General features: G+C 49.7%; 1 protein-coding gene across 3 annotated transcripts; it reads right to left on the bottom strand.

Moving 5' to 3' along the window:
- Window positions 1-39: 39 nt before the first annotated feature.
- Window positions 40-4,681, bottom strand: LOC125519188 (uncharacterized). Of its 3 annotated transcripts, none has more exons than XM_048684062.2 (12): window positions 3,922-4,681; window positions 3,688-3,815; window positions 2,986-3,046; window positions 2,722-2,835; window positions 2,212-2,343; window positions 1,985-2,104; window positions 1,395-1,789; window positions 1,217-1,316; window positions 1,058-1,117; window positions 881-967; window positions 659-787; window positions 40-535 (listed from the first exon to the last, which is right to left on the bottom strand). In XM_048684062.2, the coding sequence occupies exons 2-12, from the start codon at window positions 3,744-3,746 to the stop codon at window positions 236-238; spliced, it is 1,557 nt and encodes a 518-aa protein (XP_048540019.1). In that variant the 5' UTR covers window positions 3,747-3,815; window positions 3,922-4,681; the 3' UTR covers window positions 40-235. The 3 variants fall into 3 exon arrangements, with proteins under 3 accessions (XP_048540019.1, XP_048540018.1, XP_048540021.1); XM_048684061.2 differs by having other exon boundaries at window positions 1,395-1,798; window positions 3,922-4,673; XM_048684064.2 differs by lacking the exon at window positions 3,922-4,681 and having other exon boundaries at window positions 1,395-1,798; window positions 2,982-3,046; window positions 3,688-3,812.
- Window positions 4,682-19,548: the final 14,867 nt, after the last annotated feature.

Genomic DNA, 19,548 nt, shown 5'->3' with positions numbered 1-19,548 from the left:
TGAGTATGTATTTTTCATATTTCTTCCAAGGAAAGCGTGTGAATTTTCCAGCTGTCATGTTCTATTCATTTCAAATGCATAATTTTACTCCCCTAAAATACTATCACAGTCACCTAATTACACAGTTACGCACACACACACACACACACACACACACACACACACACACACACACCAGTTAATGATTTCCAGTTCATTACTTACAAGCACAATTTGGGAAAGCAAAATACAGTGCCTACTCAGCCAAATTTCTGTGTACAGTGTATCTGAAAGAAGACTTATAGGGCAACCATTCAACACACTTATCTATCCTCCTCCTAAGACATTTATTTATTTCTTTTTGCTGTGCTTCAGGCATACTCTTGCATACCATCTCAATCAGATCAGGCAACTCCAGTGTAGCATCCTTTGCATAGTAGTGGAGAATTTTGGGAAGAAAGATGATATGCTTCCTGACCATGACATTAGCTCTAATAAACTCAGTCTTAGCTTGATCCAGTTGATGGTACAATTTCTTGGCTGTGTACAACCTTACCTGCATAGATTTTGTACAGTAAGAATAATGTGATCACTTTACAGTTAAATGCAGAGATTTCTTACAGTAAGAATAATGTGGTCATTTTGCAGTTAAAATGTCAGCATTAGCTGTAAAACTTACAGGTGGATCTGAAAATGCTCCAGTTGAAAGACTAAAGTGAGCAAGCGGCTCTGGCTGATGAAGAGCATATGGATGTGTGGAGCTTCCTGATGCTGATTTCTTCGTGGGAGTAAATAGCGTGCGAACCCACTGTATGACCATTAATTTGTTAGCGCCTTTCCTTTTAAAATTTGATTGTGTTTGTACTGCTAATGGAAACTGCAATGCAGGTGCATGCCATACCAGGGAAGGACGATGGGATTGACATCCAAGAATTGAGTTCTGAATAATCTGAGAGTTTACTGAATGCCCGCCCACGTCATATGCAGCCTGACAAACATATTTCTCAAGTAAAGTTAAGTTCAAATATGACTAGTGATGACAATATAGTCATTCAAATTTCGATAATTGTATATGTACCTTCAGAATCATGTCTGAACTTTTCATGCGTTTGTCCTGAAGTCCATAAGCCATAAAAGCCTGTCATATTTAAGAAGCCTCTGCGGGTTAGACATGAATATATTTTGAGGTTAACATGAACACATTTAAAGTAAGAGTTTTTATCTATATTGAACATACATGCATCACTAAAGCGTTGTGGATGTTGATCCAAAAACAGAGCTGCTCCTCATGTGCCATCTTTGTAGGGTCGATTTTCTCAAGCCGCTTTATCAATGCTCTGAGACCAAGACAAAATGCGATGTTGAGATGGAAGAGTGGTTTATTGTTTTGCATATTCATTTTCAGAGTTGCTTACCTGATAGTTTCAAGCATTTTAGAGGCATAGTCGAACTTGTCTGCATCAATATTTATCCTTGGAAAAATTATCATCCCACTGTACTGGTCATTATTCTCACTCAATGTACCATATTTGTCAGAGCTTGCGTCAACGTTGCAGCTGAGTCGGGGGCTCCAACTATCGACACGGTGCTTTAGAGAAAAGGTACTCGATGCAGAAGAGAAGGAAGGAGTTGACAAAGTCTCGGAATCAACATCCTGTGATGGGCTGCTCGCGAGTTTGCAGTACACCGCAGAAATGCATCTTAGAATGTCCTCGGAAAGCTTGCATGCAATCCTGGGCACATATTCTGCAATAGAAGCACTCAAGAAATTTGCAAGACTAGAATGCCCTGAAGTTGATCTTGGCAGTCCCTGTGAATACTTCAATGATATGAAAGCTGCATCAGATCATCTCACTTTGGGAGGTTTCATTAGAAAAAGCTAAAGCTTGTATTCTCAAAGAAAGAAAGAAAAATATTTAGATAACATTGGCATGAGTTTGGGGGATTAAGCTGACTAGCTTTGATGGTAAATAATGAATGAACGAAGAAGAAAAACCGTCCATACATGTCTACGATCTGAAACTGTTGGCAGGTTGTAGGATGCTGACTCCTTGATATCTCTCAACCGGAGAGCACCTTCATCGGCTTTCTTTCTGCTGCCTTGACGGTGCGTTTCTTGACCCATCTGACCATAAACTTTATAGCCTTAGTACACGGTCTGCTATCTGAATTTCTATGCAGTATAAAGTCCCAACATTGAAATCCTTCGAAGGTGGCAGGCAGAGTGTGTACCTGACCAGAAACACGAGGGGAGATGCCCAGGTATTGATCAAATGTCGCCCTGTAGAGCGAAAGCAAATGCAGTTCCCTGCGTACGACTTCCTCCTCAAGGGCTGCTATCTCCCAAACCAATTCTGCAACGGGCTGCATTCCCCACAAGAACAATCATAACTTGGTTAAAAGGCAGCATAGCAAGCATGTATAATTAACTTATTATTAATTTTCTTCTGTACTATTTAAAGTTGAAAGCTGACATACTGTTCCTGAGTATAGAAGATAGGCAATTTAAAGGGGGGAAAAGAGAGCATAATCATGGCTCATGGCCTTGGTTACAACTCCCTAGATATGACAAACATCATTTTGTTGCTAAAGGTGATAAACTTAAGGTAGTGAGAAAAGGTAAGATGATGATAGCTTTATAAAGTATTGATACAAGACCTGCATTGAACAGCTTTACTTCAGCTTTTGGAAACGATTAGGCCGTTGAGATCATGAAATAGTTTATTTGTATCTGGAACAAACCTTCGACATAGCCTTTTCATTTGGTTCTGCTGTAGTAATCATGGGGTGGTCTTGAAACTGCTCTGCTAGGTTGAGTGAATATCTTCTATGGGGAATATTATCCTGATTGGTTGTCTGCACGATCATTAAAGCATGAAGGAGAAAGAAACTCAGTAAGAAAGTAGAATCTGAAGAGTAGTAGCATTACTATTTTTATGTACAATAGTACAACATATAAAATTCATCAGTAAGAGCAAAAACAAAAGGGGAGCCTAGATTACCCACAGGTTTGTTATACGAGAATCGCGGTGTTATGTCCGATAGATTTCCATGTGTGCTTGCAACACTGAAAATATAAGAAATGAAGTTAGAAAATGCTTAGTCAGGCACATATTCATTTAAAGTAACTGTTTGTCCAAAAAAGAGAGAATTAAATAAATGCAAAAACTGGATATCTTTTGTATTGAAATATATAATGTTCTGTCATTTGAAAAAGAAGAAAAAGAAAAATCAAATGTTCTTTTGGTCAAAAGGACTAGCAAGACTGCAAGAACATTAGGAAACATACACGGTGCTGGAAAATGATGTGCAAGTACAACTGTCAACATTGGTATTCCCCTTTACATTCAGAAAAGAAGGGGAAAACATCAGCGCTGCTACGGCACGGCTTCGGTAATATTATGATGCTGATACAACCGTGTAAGATTGGCAAAAAATATACGTAAATATTGATCAAAACGGCTAGAATTGTCCTGCATATATGCATGCTCTGTCAAAACTGCTCTTTATACCTTTTTACTCCCTCCGTAAACTAATATAAGAGCGTTTAGAATACTAAATTAGTAATCTAAACGCTCTTATATCAGTTTACGGAGGGAATACCAGTTATCATCTCGCCGAAAGAAAGAGCTTACCCTGGAGAACTGCTAGAAGAACAAATTTGATGATCACCATGCTGAAAAGATTGGTGGAACTGCGTATACTAACCTTCGGGTGTGGCGGTGTTGCAGGCGAGAAGACGAGTGGCCAACCTTTGGTGTCTCCATGGCTAATGCTGAGTTCTGCTTCTCCTTGGTTGCTGCTTCTGCTTAGCCCGTGCTTGAGTCACCAAGAACCTGCCAACCATCGAGGCCAAAGCACGTACTGCAATCAGTATCCAGTTCTCCATAGCTAGCTGGAGAGAAGGACAAAGTCATCTAATCACTCGGCTAATGAACTTACCAAGCTCGTACATCATGAGTTACTGCTGTGTACTACAAGCCGCCAATGGAAACAGAAGAACTTAAGGAGGCTATGATTGATCAGCCTGGTCCGGGTGATGAGAAAACCTTCTCTACCTCTCCCAGCTCCACCAGACAGAGAAGGCAAAGGGAAGGGAAGAAAAATTGGAAGGAAAATGCAGAGTTTTGCTCGACAACGGTACTAGAGACAAGCAAGAGCCAATGGAGCTCAGCTCAACAGAAATGATGAGCAGAGGACGCACTAATGCCGGCAGTTGTATATAGGCATAGGGAGATAATCATGAGCCATATGTACGTTATAGGAGATGGTATTTAAGACTCAACGAGAGGAGCAGCTAAGGATTAGCCAAAGGGCGAGGTGAGCTGACCCACGGAGGCCAAAGAAGCAAAGGGAAAGCAAATGCAGCCTGCAGGAAGATACGGTGCAGTGAAAGGATGGTAAAACTCAAGGGAAAAGCAGAGGTTAAAAGGGAGCGAGGAGGAAGAAGAAAAGAAGAGAAAATGGAGGAGCAGTGGCGCCTATCAGTGTGTCTCCCTCCCCCCCTGCCGATTCCTCCATTAAAAGAACAGAGAAAGGCGAACGGCTACACACAGTGGGATGTCATGGCGAAGTGGACGCAATGATAGGATTAAGATGTCTGTAGGGAGAGGTTTTTGTGACGGCACAGCAGCTGCAACATGGACAGCGACCGGCACCCAATCTCACTAGTGTGATGTAGTATATATTTCGAAATTCAGTGACATGATGACCTATTTTTTAGAAAAGGAAAAAATTGTAATCATCATCTTTCTTAGTTTATGGAACAAGAAGGAAATCAATATGAGCAAACCATGATCCAGACAGAAAAAATCTCAGGGGGGAAATAAAATGGATCGAGTATGGGAGAAAGAGTGTGCATGATTAGGTGGGCGTGGGCGTGGGCGGGGGGCAGGGCGAGCAGCTGGGGATTAGGTTGGGGTGTTGCTGCCACCCTTGGCCCATTTTTGAGTAGAAACAATTAATAGGCCCGCAACCACCGCAACCACTGCGCTGCGCATCGCATCGCATGCCTTCCCTCGTCAGGCGTCTCGTCGGAGCTTCAGCTAACCCATTCATTATTACGTGCATGGTCATGCATGATGCGTGCGTTCCGTTTGCAGCTTACAGGAGCCGTTTGGTGTACCGGAAGCCAGTTGGATTTGTTAAATTAGCTACTCCCTCCGTTCACTTTTATAAGTCGTTTCAGACAAGTGAAATTGTGCTGTTTTGCACATTGTCTGAAACATCTACAAAGCCTTATAAAAATGAACAGAGGGAGTACTAGCAGTGCAGTGCTGGAAACATCGCAGAGATTCGGATGCATGTAGCCCTAGGTGAACTATGCTACTGCTAGTACACAGTAGAACGGGAGATGGTGAGATTTTCTTGATTGTTGGCTTTCCGGCGGTTGCTCATGGAAAGAAACTCTGCAACGACGTTGGTGTCTGGCTACAGTAGATGCTGCTGGATAGCTGGGATGTGGACACCAATTTAGTTGAGGAGAAGCTGGCAAAGATGGGGCCTGGCCAAAGGGTGCCATGGATGGAATGGGACCGGCTGCAGTCGCATGCATACTTGCATAGCGGTGAAAGACGGTGAGCGAAAGAGGAGGAAAGCTCTCTCTCGGCGAGGCGCGCGCGGCAACCGGCCGGCCGGCCGGCAGGTAAAAAAGTAGAGACGAAAGGGCCTCCATCAACCCGGACGTCGTCAAAAGGAAAGGGAGAGAGATACAGTCGTTGCTGGGGAACGACTTATCTAATATAAGTACTACAACTTGAAGAAAAACACACATATACTCCAGGAATTCGTCCTCGTCAATTTAGATATGTGCAGCCATGCAAAAAAATAAAATTAGATATGTGCAGTAGCGGAGATAGGATTTATACATGTCTACTGTCATCTGTGGTAGACAAGAGGGAGAAGAGAAAACATGTGGGGTCAAGCTTAATATCATTCAGGTTTAGCGAAGAACTCTTCTCCATGCCTAGCCTAGGCCCAAGTCTCTGGCTGCCGGGACCTATCTCTACCTCGTGCGAGTATGCCAAGTGGTTGCGTGCATCACTCGATAATGCAGATGCCAAGGGTCTTTCCTTTTTTTCACATAAAAAACTTTGTTTGAATGTGCGAGATACTAGTATTACTTGCGTCTGGGTTGATGAGGAGGGTTTGAATATGCTTGAAACTTTGTTGATACTAGTATTACTTGCGTCTGGGTTGAATATGCTTGAAACTTTGTTATAATGCAGATGCCAAGGGTTTATTAATACTCATTGTATTCTAGGCCAAGTTTAACAACATATTTGTTAATGTATGCCGCAACAAAATATTGTTGGATTCAAATGTAGTTTTCAATGCTAGTATTATTTTTATTATATGTATCTTATATTTTATTAGTTAAAATCATGGTTAAATGACCCAAATATGAAGGGGCTAGTAAACACATACCTGGTGTTCTTGATAGGTGTCACTGTCACTGACTGGAGACTTCTTGTGTGGCAAAATCAGACTACTCCCTTCGTTCCTAAATATGGGCCAGTTCTTTTCGGCGATTCTCCCAGAATCGTCCCCCTCCCCAGCTTCTTCCAGAATCACCATTCTATATATTTTTTACAATCCTAGATAATTAGATCTTAACTAGATAGGATTGTAAAAAATATATAAAGTGGCGATTTTGAAAAAAGCTAGGGAGGGGGGCGATTCTGGAAGAATCGTCCAAAAGAACTGGCCCTATAAGTCTTTCTAAATATTCTAATATAGACTACTACATACATACGGAGTGAAACGAGTGAATGTACACTCTAAAATATGTTTATATTCATCCGTATGTAATCCATATTCAAATCTCTAAAAAAACTTATATTTAGGAATGAAGGGAGTAGTATACAGGTCCAAGCATCTGTTCTGCTATCAAAATGTTTCCAACCGGTGATCCAGTATGCTGTGAAAAATTAGGCGCGAACAAAAGATTTTGTTGAACTTTTCCAAGTGTTAGGGTCATATATGAAACTCTAGATCCAAAAAGTTATGGTTATTTCGCAAAAAGAAGAGAAAAAAAAAACACCGCGCGAGCGACTCTGCCGCTGCTCTGCCTCCAAGTTGAAGTTGGCCCAGCTGCGCGCGTTTATCTATCTGCCGGCAGGTGCTGGTCCTGCCGACACTTTACAGCTTACAGCACAGACGGGCGAGCTTCTCCCGCGCATGATCAGTGAAGGCAAACAGCAAGAACGACATGGAAGGAATAGGGTTGAGTATATTGGGTACGTGTATATTTGTGTGTAGGATTTACATTATATTTCGTTTGTATAGTTAAGGTTGTAGTCCATCTCTGTATTTATATATACGTGTCTAATGCACCGATCAACATATCGAGATTGCACAACCCATAACTTGTTCTTTTATATGGTATCTATTACAGCACGATCCTAAACACTAAAGCCGCCGCCGCCGCGGCGCCTCTACGCGCCACCAGCCGCCGCCGCGCCTCTACGCGCCACCAGCCGCCGCCGCCCTCCTCCTCCTGGTCGCCGTCACCGCCGCCTTTCTCCACCAACTAGCCCGCCGCTGCCGCCGCCTCGTCCCGAGGCCGCCGCCGCCGCTTACTCCTGCTTCCGCCTACGCCCTCCCTCTCCCGCACCTTCCCCTCCCACCCGCGCCACACCTGCATCACCCTGCCTCCTGCGCCGCCGCACCCCGTCTTCCTCCGCCCGCGCTGAGTCCCAAACCCTAACCCGCGCCATGAGTTCCTCCTCGACCACCGTCTCCAACCCGTTCGCCGGTCCCGATGTCACTCTCGTCCGCGACCTCAACATTCATGAGCGTGTTCCGGTCAAGTTTGATCACACCACCGTGTCCTACTCCGTCTGGAAGCGGTATTTTTCGCTTGTGTTCCGTGAGTACCTCCTGCACGGCCACGTGGACGGCACCGTGGATTCGGTGCTCATGATCAACGACGAGGGGTGGATGATCCTCGACGCCACCATCATCCGCTGGTTCTACCTCACCATCTCCAGCGACCTCTTCCACACCGTGGTGGACGACGAGGACGATGCCCATGCAGTCTGGACCAAGCTCAACGGCCTCTTTACCGACAACCGGCTGCAGTGCAAGGTCCTGCTCGACGGTGAGTTTTACGGGTGCCAGCAACTTGACTCATCCATCAATGATTTTTGCATGCGTCTCAAGAAGCTCGCCGATGAGCTCCGCGATCTCGGGGAAAAGATCGGCGACGAGCTCCTCACCAGCACCCTCTCCGGCGGCCTCAACGAGGATTTCGGGAACGCCGCCTCCAACCTCACCCTCATCCCGGAATCTACCTTCGCTAAGGTGGTCGTGTACCTCAAGTTGGAGGAGCGCCGGATGCGGGTGACGCGGACTCGCGCGACCCACACCGCCCTCGTCACCGGCACCCACGGGGGTTCAGCCCCGCCATCATCGCGCCCGACGCCGCCACAGCCGGCGGCGCCCGCCTTCCCGCCAGGCTTCCCGCATGCCCCGGCCGCCCCCTTCCCGCCGCCCCAGCCGGCGGCCAATGGGGGAGGGGTCGTCGCGGCGGCCATCATGGTGGCCGCAAGCAGGGGGCGCAGGCGCTTAGGGAGGAGCACCCCACCCACCGCAGCAGGCTTCTCAGCCGGCCTCGTGGTACGCCAGCCAGAACCCATGGACCGGCGTTGTGCACGCCTACTCCATGCCGGCACCTCGGGCCCCTGCCCCGGGACTTCTCGGCGCCCGGCCACAGTCACACCAGGCGTTCTACACCGCGCCGCAGCCCTATGCGGCGCCCTACGGCCAGCAGCCGCAGCCAGGTGGGCCGCCGCCGCTGCCCCTGACGGCCGCGCCGTCTCTTCCGCCGGCACCGTGGGACCCGGCCCTTCTGGCGGCTCTCCACAACACTCCTTCACCGTCCAGCTACACCGGCGGCGGCGACTGGTACATGGACAGCGGCGCCACCGCTCACATGGCGGCGTACCCCGGTAACCTCCACACCGCCCATCCCGTCCACACTTCTAACCGCATCACCGTCGGTGACGGATCTTCTCTTCCTATCACCCATATTGGTCATGCATATTTTCCGTCTAACTCCACTCCAATATCCATGTCTAACATCCTAGTTTCTCCTGAACTTATTAAAAATCGTGTTTCTGTTCGTTCTCTTACACGTGAAAATCCGGTTACCGTTGAATTTGACGCATATGGTTTTTCTGTTAAGGACGCTCACACGCGGATGGTGCTCCACCGATGTGACAACCCCGACAAGCTCTACCCGGTTCACTCTGTCACCTCCACCACTTCCGCCGCCCCTGTCGCTCTCGCCACCGGAGTGGATCTTTGGCATGCTCGCTTGGGTCATCCTAATCCTGCCATCCTTCGCCACATACTTCGGAGTTTTTCTTTCACGTGTAATAAGAACGCGAATCACTCGTGTCATGCATGTCGCCTCGGCAAACATGCTCGTCTTCCGTTTAGGGCTTCTTCTTTTGTTGCATCGTACCCATTTGAGTTAATTCATAGTGATGATTGGACCTCTCCTGTTGCGAGTAATACGGGCTTTCTTTATTATCTTGTCATCCTTGATGATTTTTCGCATTATGTATGGACCTTCCCGTTGCGCCGCAAGTCGGATGTTATATCCACTCTCGCCGCTTTCTACTCCTATATTCTCACGCAGTTTGGTCGTCCCATTCTCGCGTTGCAGACAGACAACGGGAAGGAGTTTGACAACCTCGCTGTTCGTAATCTTCTCACTACACATGGCACGATTTTTCGTCTCACTTGCCCGTACACCTCGCAGCAGAACGGTCGCGCTGAGCGCATCCTTCGCACTCTCAATGACTGCGTTAGGACTCTTCTCTTTCATGCCAATGTGCCTCCGCGCTTTTGGCCTGACGCTCTCGTCACCGCTTCTCTCCTCATCAACATCCGCCCATGTCGTACTCGCGGGAACTTTACACCTCATCATCTTCTCTTCGGTGCACCCCCCTCTTATGATGGGCTTCGCATCTTCGGCTGCCTTTGCTACCCTGGCATCGCCGCTACTGCGCCTCATAAGCTTGCACCCCGCTTCGTCGCCTGCATCTTTCTCGGCTACCCACCCAACACTAAGGGCTACCACTGCTATGATCCCGTCTCCCATCGTGTTTTCACCTCCTGACACATTTACTTTCATGAGATGGTGTTTTCGTTTCAGCAGCAGGTACCTCCTGTCGCCTCGTCACCGCCGGCCACCGGCGGCTCTTCGACAACTACGTCAGGCGGACGGTCTCGTTCGGCCCGTGGACCGCCTCTGGGCTTTGGCGGTCCTCGCACCCTCACGCCGGCGCCGGCCCCCTCGGCCTCCTCGGCCGACCCTGCCGGCACAGCTGGCGTCCCCCTTCACCTGTCGCCCCCGACTCGGGCCCCGCGGGGTCGGGCGCTGCTGGCTCGGCCGCCTCTTCAGCCGCCTTGACGCCGACCTCCTCGCCGGCTCCGACGTCGGCCACCTCGCCGGCCCTGACGCCGGCCTCCTCGCTGGCTCCGACGCCGGCAACCTCGCCGGTCCCGACACCGGCCGCCTCGCCGGCCGCCTTGCCGGCTGCCTCGCCGGTGGCTCCGACGGCGCCGTCTGGCCCCGTTACACGGGCTCGTACCGGCGTTCATCGTCCGAGCCTCCGGTACTCGAGCGACGAGTATGTCCTCACAGCCTCCACCGCGGAGCCGTCGCCTCTTCCCGCGTCCGTTCGCGCCGCCCCCCGTGATCCTCACTGGCTTGCGGCGATGCAGGAAGAGTTCGATGCTCTTCTACGGAACCGCACCTGAACACTGGTTCCCTGGTCTCCTCGCGCCAACGTCATCACCGGCAAGTGGGTCTTTCGCCATAAGACCCGCTCGAATGGTACTCTCGAGCGCTACAAGGCTCGCTGGGTGGTCCGTGGTTTCTGCCAGCGCGCTGGAGTGGACTTCACTGAGACGTTTGCCCCGGTTGTAAAACCGGGCACGATCCGCACCGTCCTCCAGCTTGCCGTGTCCCGCGGCTGGCCCGTTCACCAGATGGATGTCTCCAACGCCTTTCTCCACGGCCATCTTGAGGAGCAGGTGTATTGTGAGCAACCCATCGGTTTCGTCGACGCCTCACTTCCTGGCCATGTGTGTCTGCTGTCCCGCTCTCTTTACGGGCTCAAGCAGGCACCCCGCGCCTGGTACCAGCGGATCGCCGGGTTTCTTCAGACACTGGGCTTTAGCGTCACTCGCTCGGACGCCTCACTATTTGTCTATCACCACGGTGACACGACTGCGTATTTGCTTCTTTACGTCGATAACATCATCCTGACGGCCTCCTCCGCAGCTCTTCTTCAGCAGATTACTCTCCGGCTGCGTGACGAGTTTGCCATTAAGGACTTGGGTGCTCTACATTATTTCCTTGGCATTGAGGTCACTCGGCGCCCGGATGGTTTCTTTCTTCATCAGCAGCAGTATGCACATGAGCTTCTTGAGCGTGCTGGCATGCTCAACTGTCATCCTGTTGCTACTTCTGTTGACACGAAGGCCAAGGTCTCTGCTCTTGAGGGCTCGCCTGCGTCGGATGCTCCTTTCTACCGGTCTATCGTCGGCGCTCTTCAGTATTTGACTCTCACCAGACCGGATCTTCAGTATGCTATTCAGCAGGTGTGTCTCCACATGCATGCCCCCCGTGACTCCCATTGGACTCTCGTGAAGCAGATCCTTCGTTACATCCACGGCACGATGTCCCTCGGATTGACACTCACGGCGTCTACTTCTCTGGAGATGGTGGCCTACTCTGCCGCAGACTGGCCTGGCTGCCCCGATACTCGTCGGTCCACCTCTGGCTACTGCGTCTACCTCGGTCCTTCACTCGTCTCGTGGTCGTCCAAGCGACAACCCACGGTTTCGCGCTCCAGCGCGGAGGCTGAGTACCAAGTTGTGGCCAACACTGTTACCGAGTGCACCTGGCTACGACAGTTACTTCAGGAGCTGCATCACGACGTCTCCCAGGCTACGGTTGTCTACTGCGACAACGTTTCTGCGGTGTACCTCTCTGCCAACCCCGTTCATCATCGCCGGACTAAACACATTGAGCTGGACATTCACTTTGTGCACGAGCAGGTGGCTCTTGGACGTATTCGGGTTCTCCATGTGCCGACTGCACAACAGTTCGCCGATGTGATGACGAAGGGACTGCCGACTTCTACCTTCGAGGAGTTTCGTTCCAGTCTTTGCGTCACTGGCGCCGCTTCGACTGCGTGGGGGGGGGGGGGGGGTGTTCAGTATATTGTGTACGTGTAATTTTGTGTGTATGGCCCACCTCATGTTTCCTTTGTATAGTTGAGGTTGTGGCCCACCTTTATACTTATATATATGTGCCTGGTGCACCGATCAATATATCGAGATTGCACGGCCCATAACTTGTCCTTCTACAAATAGTTAATCAGCCGCGTATGCAGGTCTCTTCTGTGTAGTTCAGGAAACAGTAAGGACAAAGTATGTCTGCCATCCAACGATCTAATCTAATCAATAATGTAGTAATGTGCGCAGCGCCACACGGTGCACTGCTGTACACGGCAACGCCCGTATACGTGCTGACCATGCCATAATCAAGCCTGTCCGACCGTCGTCTTACGGGTCACGGGGGTCTGCACTCAAAATAAAACAGCGAGACAGCGCCGCGGCAACGGCCGATGGAAATAGAATGGACGTTGCCGTCCGTCCGTCCGTCCGTCCATCGGTTTCCGCACAGTGGTTACGGACGATCGATTCTGCAAGTGGTTCGTTACAGTAGTAGTAGTAGGACGTAGCCATCAGCCAACCAGTAACGCCATGCACGCGAGGGCCCTCCGGAACCGGGAAGAAAGCGGCGCCGCACGGATAAAATGGATCATCATCCATCCATCCAGGCATGCATCCAACGGGTTATCGCCCACCGACTTCCCGCGGGGGCACGCGCCTAATCAAGCCTAGCTCCGGGCTCCGTTTATGCGCGCGTGCGGGGGTGGTGAAACCTGCGCTCGTGCATCATTGTGCTCGGTTGGGTTTCATGCGTCCATCATGGGGGCGGACGGAGTTCAAATTAAAGACGAGAGAGGAGGAGGAAGAGGAGCTCGCCTCTTTTAATCGGTGCACGTGTGGTTCATCATGGCCGGGCCATGCAGATGATGATGCGGGAGAGGAGAGCGAGCGGGAGCACAGGTCCACCGGAGTAGGGTCAATGGGATGGGCCACGCGCGCGACCAGCAAGCGGGCCAGTCGGTGGACAGACGACGACGGGTCCGAACGCGAAAGCCCCATGGGCCAACGCGCAAACGCGAGCGATGGTTATGCATCTTCCGTCGAGATCAGAGATGGGCAATAGGAGTTGATGCATGAGAAGATTTAAAGTCCTTGGATTGATTAGCGGGAATGCCGAGTTTAAGTGAAAAAAAAGGAATGAGAGTTCAGGGAGCCAATTCTCACTGATTTTATCTCATGAGATACTCCGATTTCTTCGAAGACCATGAAGGCAACCATCAGGGTGGTTATGCCCTTGTGATGGCGATGCTTGCGCGTCGTTTCTTTCTTGAAGGCGTCACTTGAAGAACCCTTCTCGTAGTCCTTGTGTTATGAAGAGATGGTTGGTGCTGATGGTCCTTTTTTTTTCTTCACCTATGCATAACTTCGGTCTTGTATGACTTTGCTTTTGCTAGTGTGATTTTTGTGTGTGTGTGTTAGTGCTGGCTGTGTGCATCATAGTCATGCAAAGGCCGGATGTGTTCTTATTATGTTTTGTATCCCCTTGATGCTATATTATGAGTCAATAAAAACACCCTTTGTCGGAAAAAAATGCCCTTGTGATGGAAGGCGTCTTTGGTCTAGCTTGCGTTGAGGCGATTGCGAGCGGAGAAGCTTTATGCTTGGCACTGGACCTGAATCTTAAACCGACGATCATTGGTGTGATTTGTCCGCAGTGGTCAAAGGGATTGTAGAAGGCACACAAGGAGCAAATGCAATGATCATTGCAGAGATTAGAAATATGCTTATAACAAATACCGAGTTTATGTTTAAGTTTGAGAGTAGAGATTCAAATGTAGATGCCCACAACATAGCTAAGAACTCTTGAGACCTAGCTCCTAGCCGCAACTTGTGGCTTTTGGACACCCCCAAGAATGGCGCGTCAAGAATAACCATGGCCCCCATGGGCCATCCCGCCTCCCCGTCCTCCGCCTCTCCCCATGCCGCTGCGCGCGTGGACCCGGCGTCCTACCGGGAGGCACTGTTGTCCCCTGCGTCCTCCTCCACGACATTGATGGTGGTGGGTGGGCGTTGCTCCAACGAGGCTGCCGAGATATCCCCCGCCTGAAGTCCATCATTACGGTGCCAGAGCAGGACCGCGGCATTGATGGCGGGGAGTGGGTCGCCGTTGGCCCCGGCGGACGTTCCATCCATGACTCACTGCCGCGTCCTCCTCCTCAAGAGCGTGACGAGCGCTTCCGGGCTCTCCTCTTTAAGAAGGCTCGGGGGTGTTGCTTCAGGTGTTTCTCCCCTGGGCACCGCATCGCAGACTGCAGGAACAAGGCCCGATGCTTGTTGTGCGGCGAGGTCGGCCACAAGGCGCGGTGGTGCGTGATACGTCCATTTTGCATCATGCTTTTATATCGATATTTATCGCATTATGGACTGTTATTTTACTTTATGTCACAATACTTATGGCTTTTATATCGAGAATGCCGGCAGCTGGAATTTTGGTCTGGAAAAGGAGCAAATATTAGAGATCTATTCTGCGCAACTCCAAAAAGTCCTGAAACTCCACAGAACGTCTTAAAAGAAATAAAGAAAAATCCACGCCAAAGATGAAGGCCAGGGGCCCACACCCTGCTCACGAGGATGGGCCCCCCCTAGGGCGCGCCCCTACCTAGTGGGCCCCCTGGTGGCTCTCCGACGCCCATCTTCTCCTATATGAGGTTTTTCGATGAGAAAAAAAGAAGAAGGAACTTTTTGGGACGAGACTCCGCCGCCACGAGGCGGAATCTTGGCGGATCCAATCTAGAGCTCCGGCAGAGCTGTTCTGCCGGGGAAACTTCCCTCCGGGAGGGGGAAATCATCACCATCATCATCACCAATGCTCCTCTCATCGGGAGAGGGCAATCTTCATCAACATCTTCACCAGCACCATCTCATCTCCAAACCCTAGTTCATCTCTTGTATCCAATTCTTGTCTCAAAGTTCGGGATTGGTGCTAGTAGGTTGCTAGTAGTGTTGATTACTCCTTGTAGTTGATGCTAGTTGGTTTAATTGGTGGAAGATCATATGTTCAGATTCTATATGCATATTATTACCCCTCTGATTATGAACATGAATATGCTTTGTGAGTAATTACGTTCGTTCCTGAGGACAAGGGAGAAGTCTTGCTATGAGTAGTCATGTGAATTTGGTATTCGTTTGATATTTTGATAAGATGTATGTTGTCTAGCCTCTAGTGGTGTTATGTGAACGTCGACTACATAACACTTCACCATTATTTGGGCCTAGAGAAAGGCATTGGGAAGTGGGTTGCTAGAGTGACAGAAGCTTAAACCCTAGTTTATGCGTTGCTTCGTAAGGGGCTGATTTGGATCCATATGTTTCATGCTATGGTTATGTAACGCCCCACATATACTTTCCATAATTGTATCCAACTCTTGCCGTTTCCGGCGCTAAGTTATATTTATTTCTCGGGTTCGGGTCTTTGTCTCCGTGTGTTGTTTTCTTTTTCGTGCATCTCATATCATGTCATCTCGTGCATTGCATTTGCATACATGTTCATCTCATGCATTCGAGCATTTTCCCCGTTGTCCGTTTTGCATTCCGGCGCTTCGTTCTCCTCCGGTGGTCATTTCTAGCTTTCTTTCATGTGTGGGGATTAAACATTTACGGATTGGACCGAGACTTGCCATGCGGCCTTGGTTTACTACCGGTAGACCGCCTGTCAAGTTTCGGGTCATTTGGACTTCGTTTGATACTCCTACGGTTAACCGAGGGACCGAAAAGGCCTCGTGTGTGTTGCCGCCCAACACCCCCAAATTTGTCCCAAAACCCACCAAACTCTGCTCCATGTCCTAGAGCGTTCGATCACGATCGCGTGGGCGAAAACCGCACCTCATTTGGACTCTCCTAGCTCCACTTATGCCTATATATACACCCCCCCATTCCTAATCTCAGATTCCTCCCCGTCCTCCTCGAAAAAAAACAGATCAACCCCTCCCCCCCACCGACGGACGTGTCCGGATCCGACCGGACAACGTCCGCCTGCCGCCGCCAGCCACCCAGCGCCCGCCACCTATCCCCAGGGCGGGACCGCATCGCCGCCGGCCCGCCTGGCCCGCGCCCGGCCCCCGCGCGCCGCCTCCCGGGCCCAGGCGCCCCGCGCCTCCCCACCTCCAGCGCCGCCGCCCCTTCCGGCTCCGGCGGCCGGAGCAGCCGCCGCCGCCGCGCCGCAACTCCGCCGCCGGCGCACGCCTCCCCGTCCGAGCCGGCCGCCGCCGCCTCGCCGTCCCCGGCGCCGCGCCGCGCCGCCCGCCTCCACGTCGGCGCCGCCCCCGGCAACCTCCTCCCCGACTGGCGGCCCGCGTCTCCGGCGAGCTCCGACTCCGGCGAGCTACAGTACCCCGGCCGCCTCGGTTCCCGTGCCTCGATTTGGATCTCAGATCTAGAATTTTGAAACCCTAGGGGTTGACTTTCCCCTCCCCCGTCTAATTATTTTATGCAACTTTGACTGCTTGTATCTCCGCAACCGTAGCTCCGTTTTGGGCGTATGATATATCAAAATCTTCGTCTCGACATGTACATCATTTCATTCCATTGCATCATTTGCATTTGAGGTAATATTGATGCCCAAAATGCTGTTAGAAGGAGGCTTCGTGAGTTAAATTGCAGATCCGTTAGTTCATCATAGACTTTTGTCATTTTTTCCATGTTTAATCCGTGCATGATATGCCTGTGCCCCTTTGGGATGAATTGTTAAGCATTTTGTTTCCTTTCCAGAGGTGCAACCCATGCATTTTTAGGATGTGTGTGTTGTCTTGTGCAAGCTTGCGAAGAGAGGTACCTGAGATTGCTGATTTCAGGGACTTAGTGATTTTCACTAAGTCTGGGATATTCTAGTTCATGATGCCATATGTCCAGCTTGTTTCCTAGTGATCCGTGCCTCTTTTGAGGATGATCAGTAAGGGAGTTTTGATATTTATGTTATGCTCTATCCATCCATGTCTTTGTTTGCATATGTGGAGTGCTCTAGGTTGACTCAATCGAGCTCAACTTTTGCTTCGTTGTTAATCTGGGCAGATCGTCAACTTGTTTGCGATTTTGCCGATGCTACCGTTAGTGTTCCATGCATGCTATGCCTTTGTTCTTGCCATGTGTAGCTAGCATTTTGTGTCTTCTTGCTGTATATATGCTTGCCTTGCCATGACTTGCACCGTAGTGAGTGAATCGAGCTCGTTTACATGCCTTCGTGAGTTAAATTTCTGCATGTCTCAGTTTTCACTAAGTCTGAAAACTGATTGTGTTCGAGCTATGTTCGTGAGCTCGGTAGAGTATTCTGTGAACCCCTTTTGGCCCTAGGTCACTTTGGGTGTTTTGTTAATCTTGTTGAGTAGCTCCATTCCATGTTCTTACTTGTCATATTCAGATCATGTATCATGTTGTTTTGCTGCTCCGAAGAGGGCTTCGTGATCTGAAATTTCAGGCTAGTGTTAATTTCACTAAGTCTGGAATCTGTTTTGCATATTCGTTTTTGCCATGCTTGTTTGAACCCCTTAATGGATGATTTGCCTATGGCTCAGTGCTAGTGTTTTGTTAACCATCTTGTGTACATCACTGCCATGTCTTTTGTTTTCATGTTTGGTGGCTGTAGCATGTTCGTTTCGTTGCATTTAGGAGCCTACTTGCTGTATATCGCAGATCGGTTCGTTTCGTAAAACGCTTGCCATTTCCAAACCGTAACTCCGATTCCAATGATCTTTATATCGTTTTCAAGCGATTTCATCCCCTCTATCCAGTGGCACCCTTGGAATTCCAAGTTGAGGCCAGGTTCATGCATTTCCTGTCATATCTTGCATTTTGCATCCCGCATCGCATCCCGCATAGCATGTCATCATTTCATCATATTGCTTGGTCTTGCACGTGGTTGATTGTATCCTTGTTGCTTGTTTGTCTTGTTGGGTAGAGCCGGGAGACGAGTTTGCTACTGAGGAGCCCGTTGAGTTTGCTTGTGAGGATCCAGTCAACTTTGACAACTGTGCAGGCAAGATGATCATACCCTCGAAATCACTACTATCTTTGCTATGCTAGTTTGCTCGCTCTTGCTTTGCCAATGCTAAGATGCCTACCATTTGCTTGTCAGCCTCCTAATTGCCATGTCAAACCTCTAACCCACCTTGTCCTAGCAAACCGTTGATTGGCTATGTTACCGCTTTGCTCAGCCCCTCTTATAGCGTTGCTAGTTGCAGGTGAAGATTGGAGCCGTTCCTTGTTGGAACATCATTTATTTACTTGTTGGGGATATCATTATATTGCCATGTTATCTTAATGCATCTATATACTTGGTAAAGGGTGGAAGGCTCGGCCTCTCGCCTAGTGTTTTGTTCCACTCTTGCCGCCCTAGTTTCCGTCATATCGGTGTTATGTTCCCGGATTGTTGCGTCCCTTACGCGGTTGGGCTATAATGGGAACCCCTTGATAGTTCGCCTTGATTAAAGCTTTTCCAGCAATGCCCAACATTGGTTTTACCATTTGCCACCTAGCCTCTTTTTCCCTTGGGTTTCCGGAGCCCAAGGGTCATCTTTATTTTTAGCCCCCCCACGGGCCAGTGCTCCTCTGAGTGTTGGTCCGACCGAGTAGACTGCGGGGCCACCTCGGGGCAACTTGAGGGTTGGTTTTACTCGTAGGATGTCTCATCTGAGTGTGCCCTGAGAACGAGATATGTGCAGCTCCTATCGGGATTTGTCGGCACATTCGGGCGGTGTTGCTGGTTTAGTTTTGACCTGTCGAATCATCTTGTTGTACCGGGATACCGAGTCTGATCGGTGTGTCTTGGGTGGAGGTCTATTCCTTCGTTGACCGTGAGAGCTTGTTATGGGCTAAGTTGGGACTCCCCTGCAGGTATTGAACTTTCGAAAGCCGTGCCCGCGGTTATGGGCAGATGAGAATTTGTTAATATCCGGTTGTAGACAACGTAAACCTTAATTAATTAAAATGAATCAACTGAGTGTGTTACCGTGATGGCCTCTTTTCGGCGGAGTCCGGGAAGTGGACACGGTGTTGGAGTAATGCTTGCGCAGGTTGTTCCTTCTAGTTTCTCGCTCGCGCTTTGCCTCCTCTTCTCGCTCTCCTTTGCGAATAAGTTAGCCACCATATATGCTAGTCGCTTGCTGCAGCTCCACATATACTTGCCTTATCCTGTCCTATAAGCTTAAATAGTCTTGATCGCGTGGGTGCGAGATTGCTGAGTCCTTGTGGCTCACAAATACTATAATTCCAGATGCAAGTCCAGGTGATTCCGCTCCAGGTGACGAGTATGAGCTCAAGTGGGAGTTCGACGAGGACTCTCAGCGTTATTATGTTCCCTTTCCCGATGATCAGTAGTGG

Source organism: Triticum urartu, chromosome 7A (assembly GCF_056163025.1).
Source record: "Triticum urartu cultivar PI428250 chromosome 7A, HENAU_Tu73, whole genome shotgun sequence".
Taxonomy (NCBI): domain Eukaryota; kingdom Viridiplantae; phylum Streptophyta; class Magnoliopsida; order Poales; family Poaceae; genus Triticum; species Triticum urartu.
This window is presented reverse-complemented; position numbering and strand designations above follow the sequence as displayed.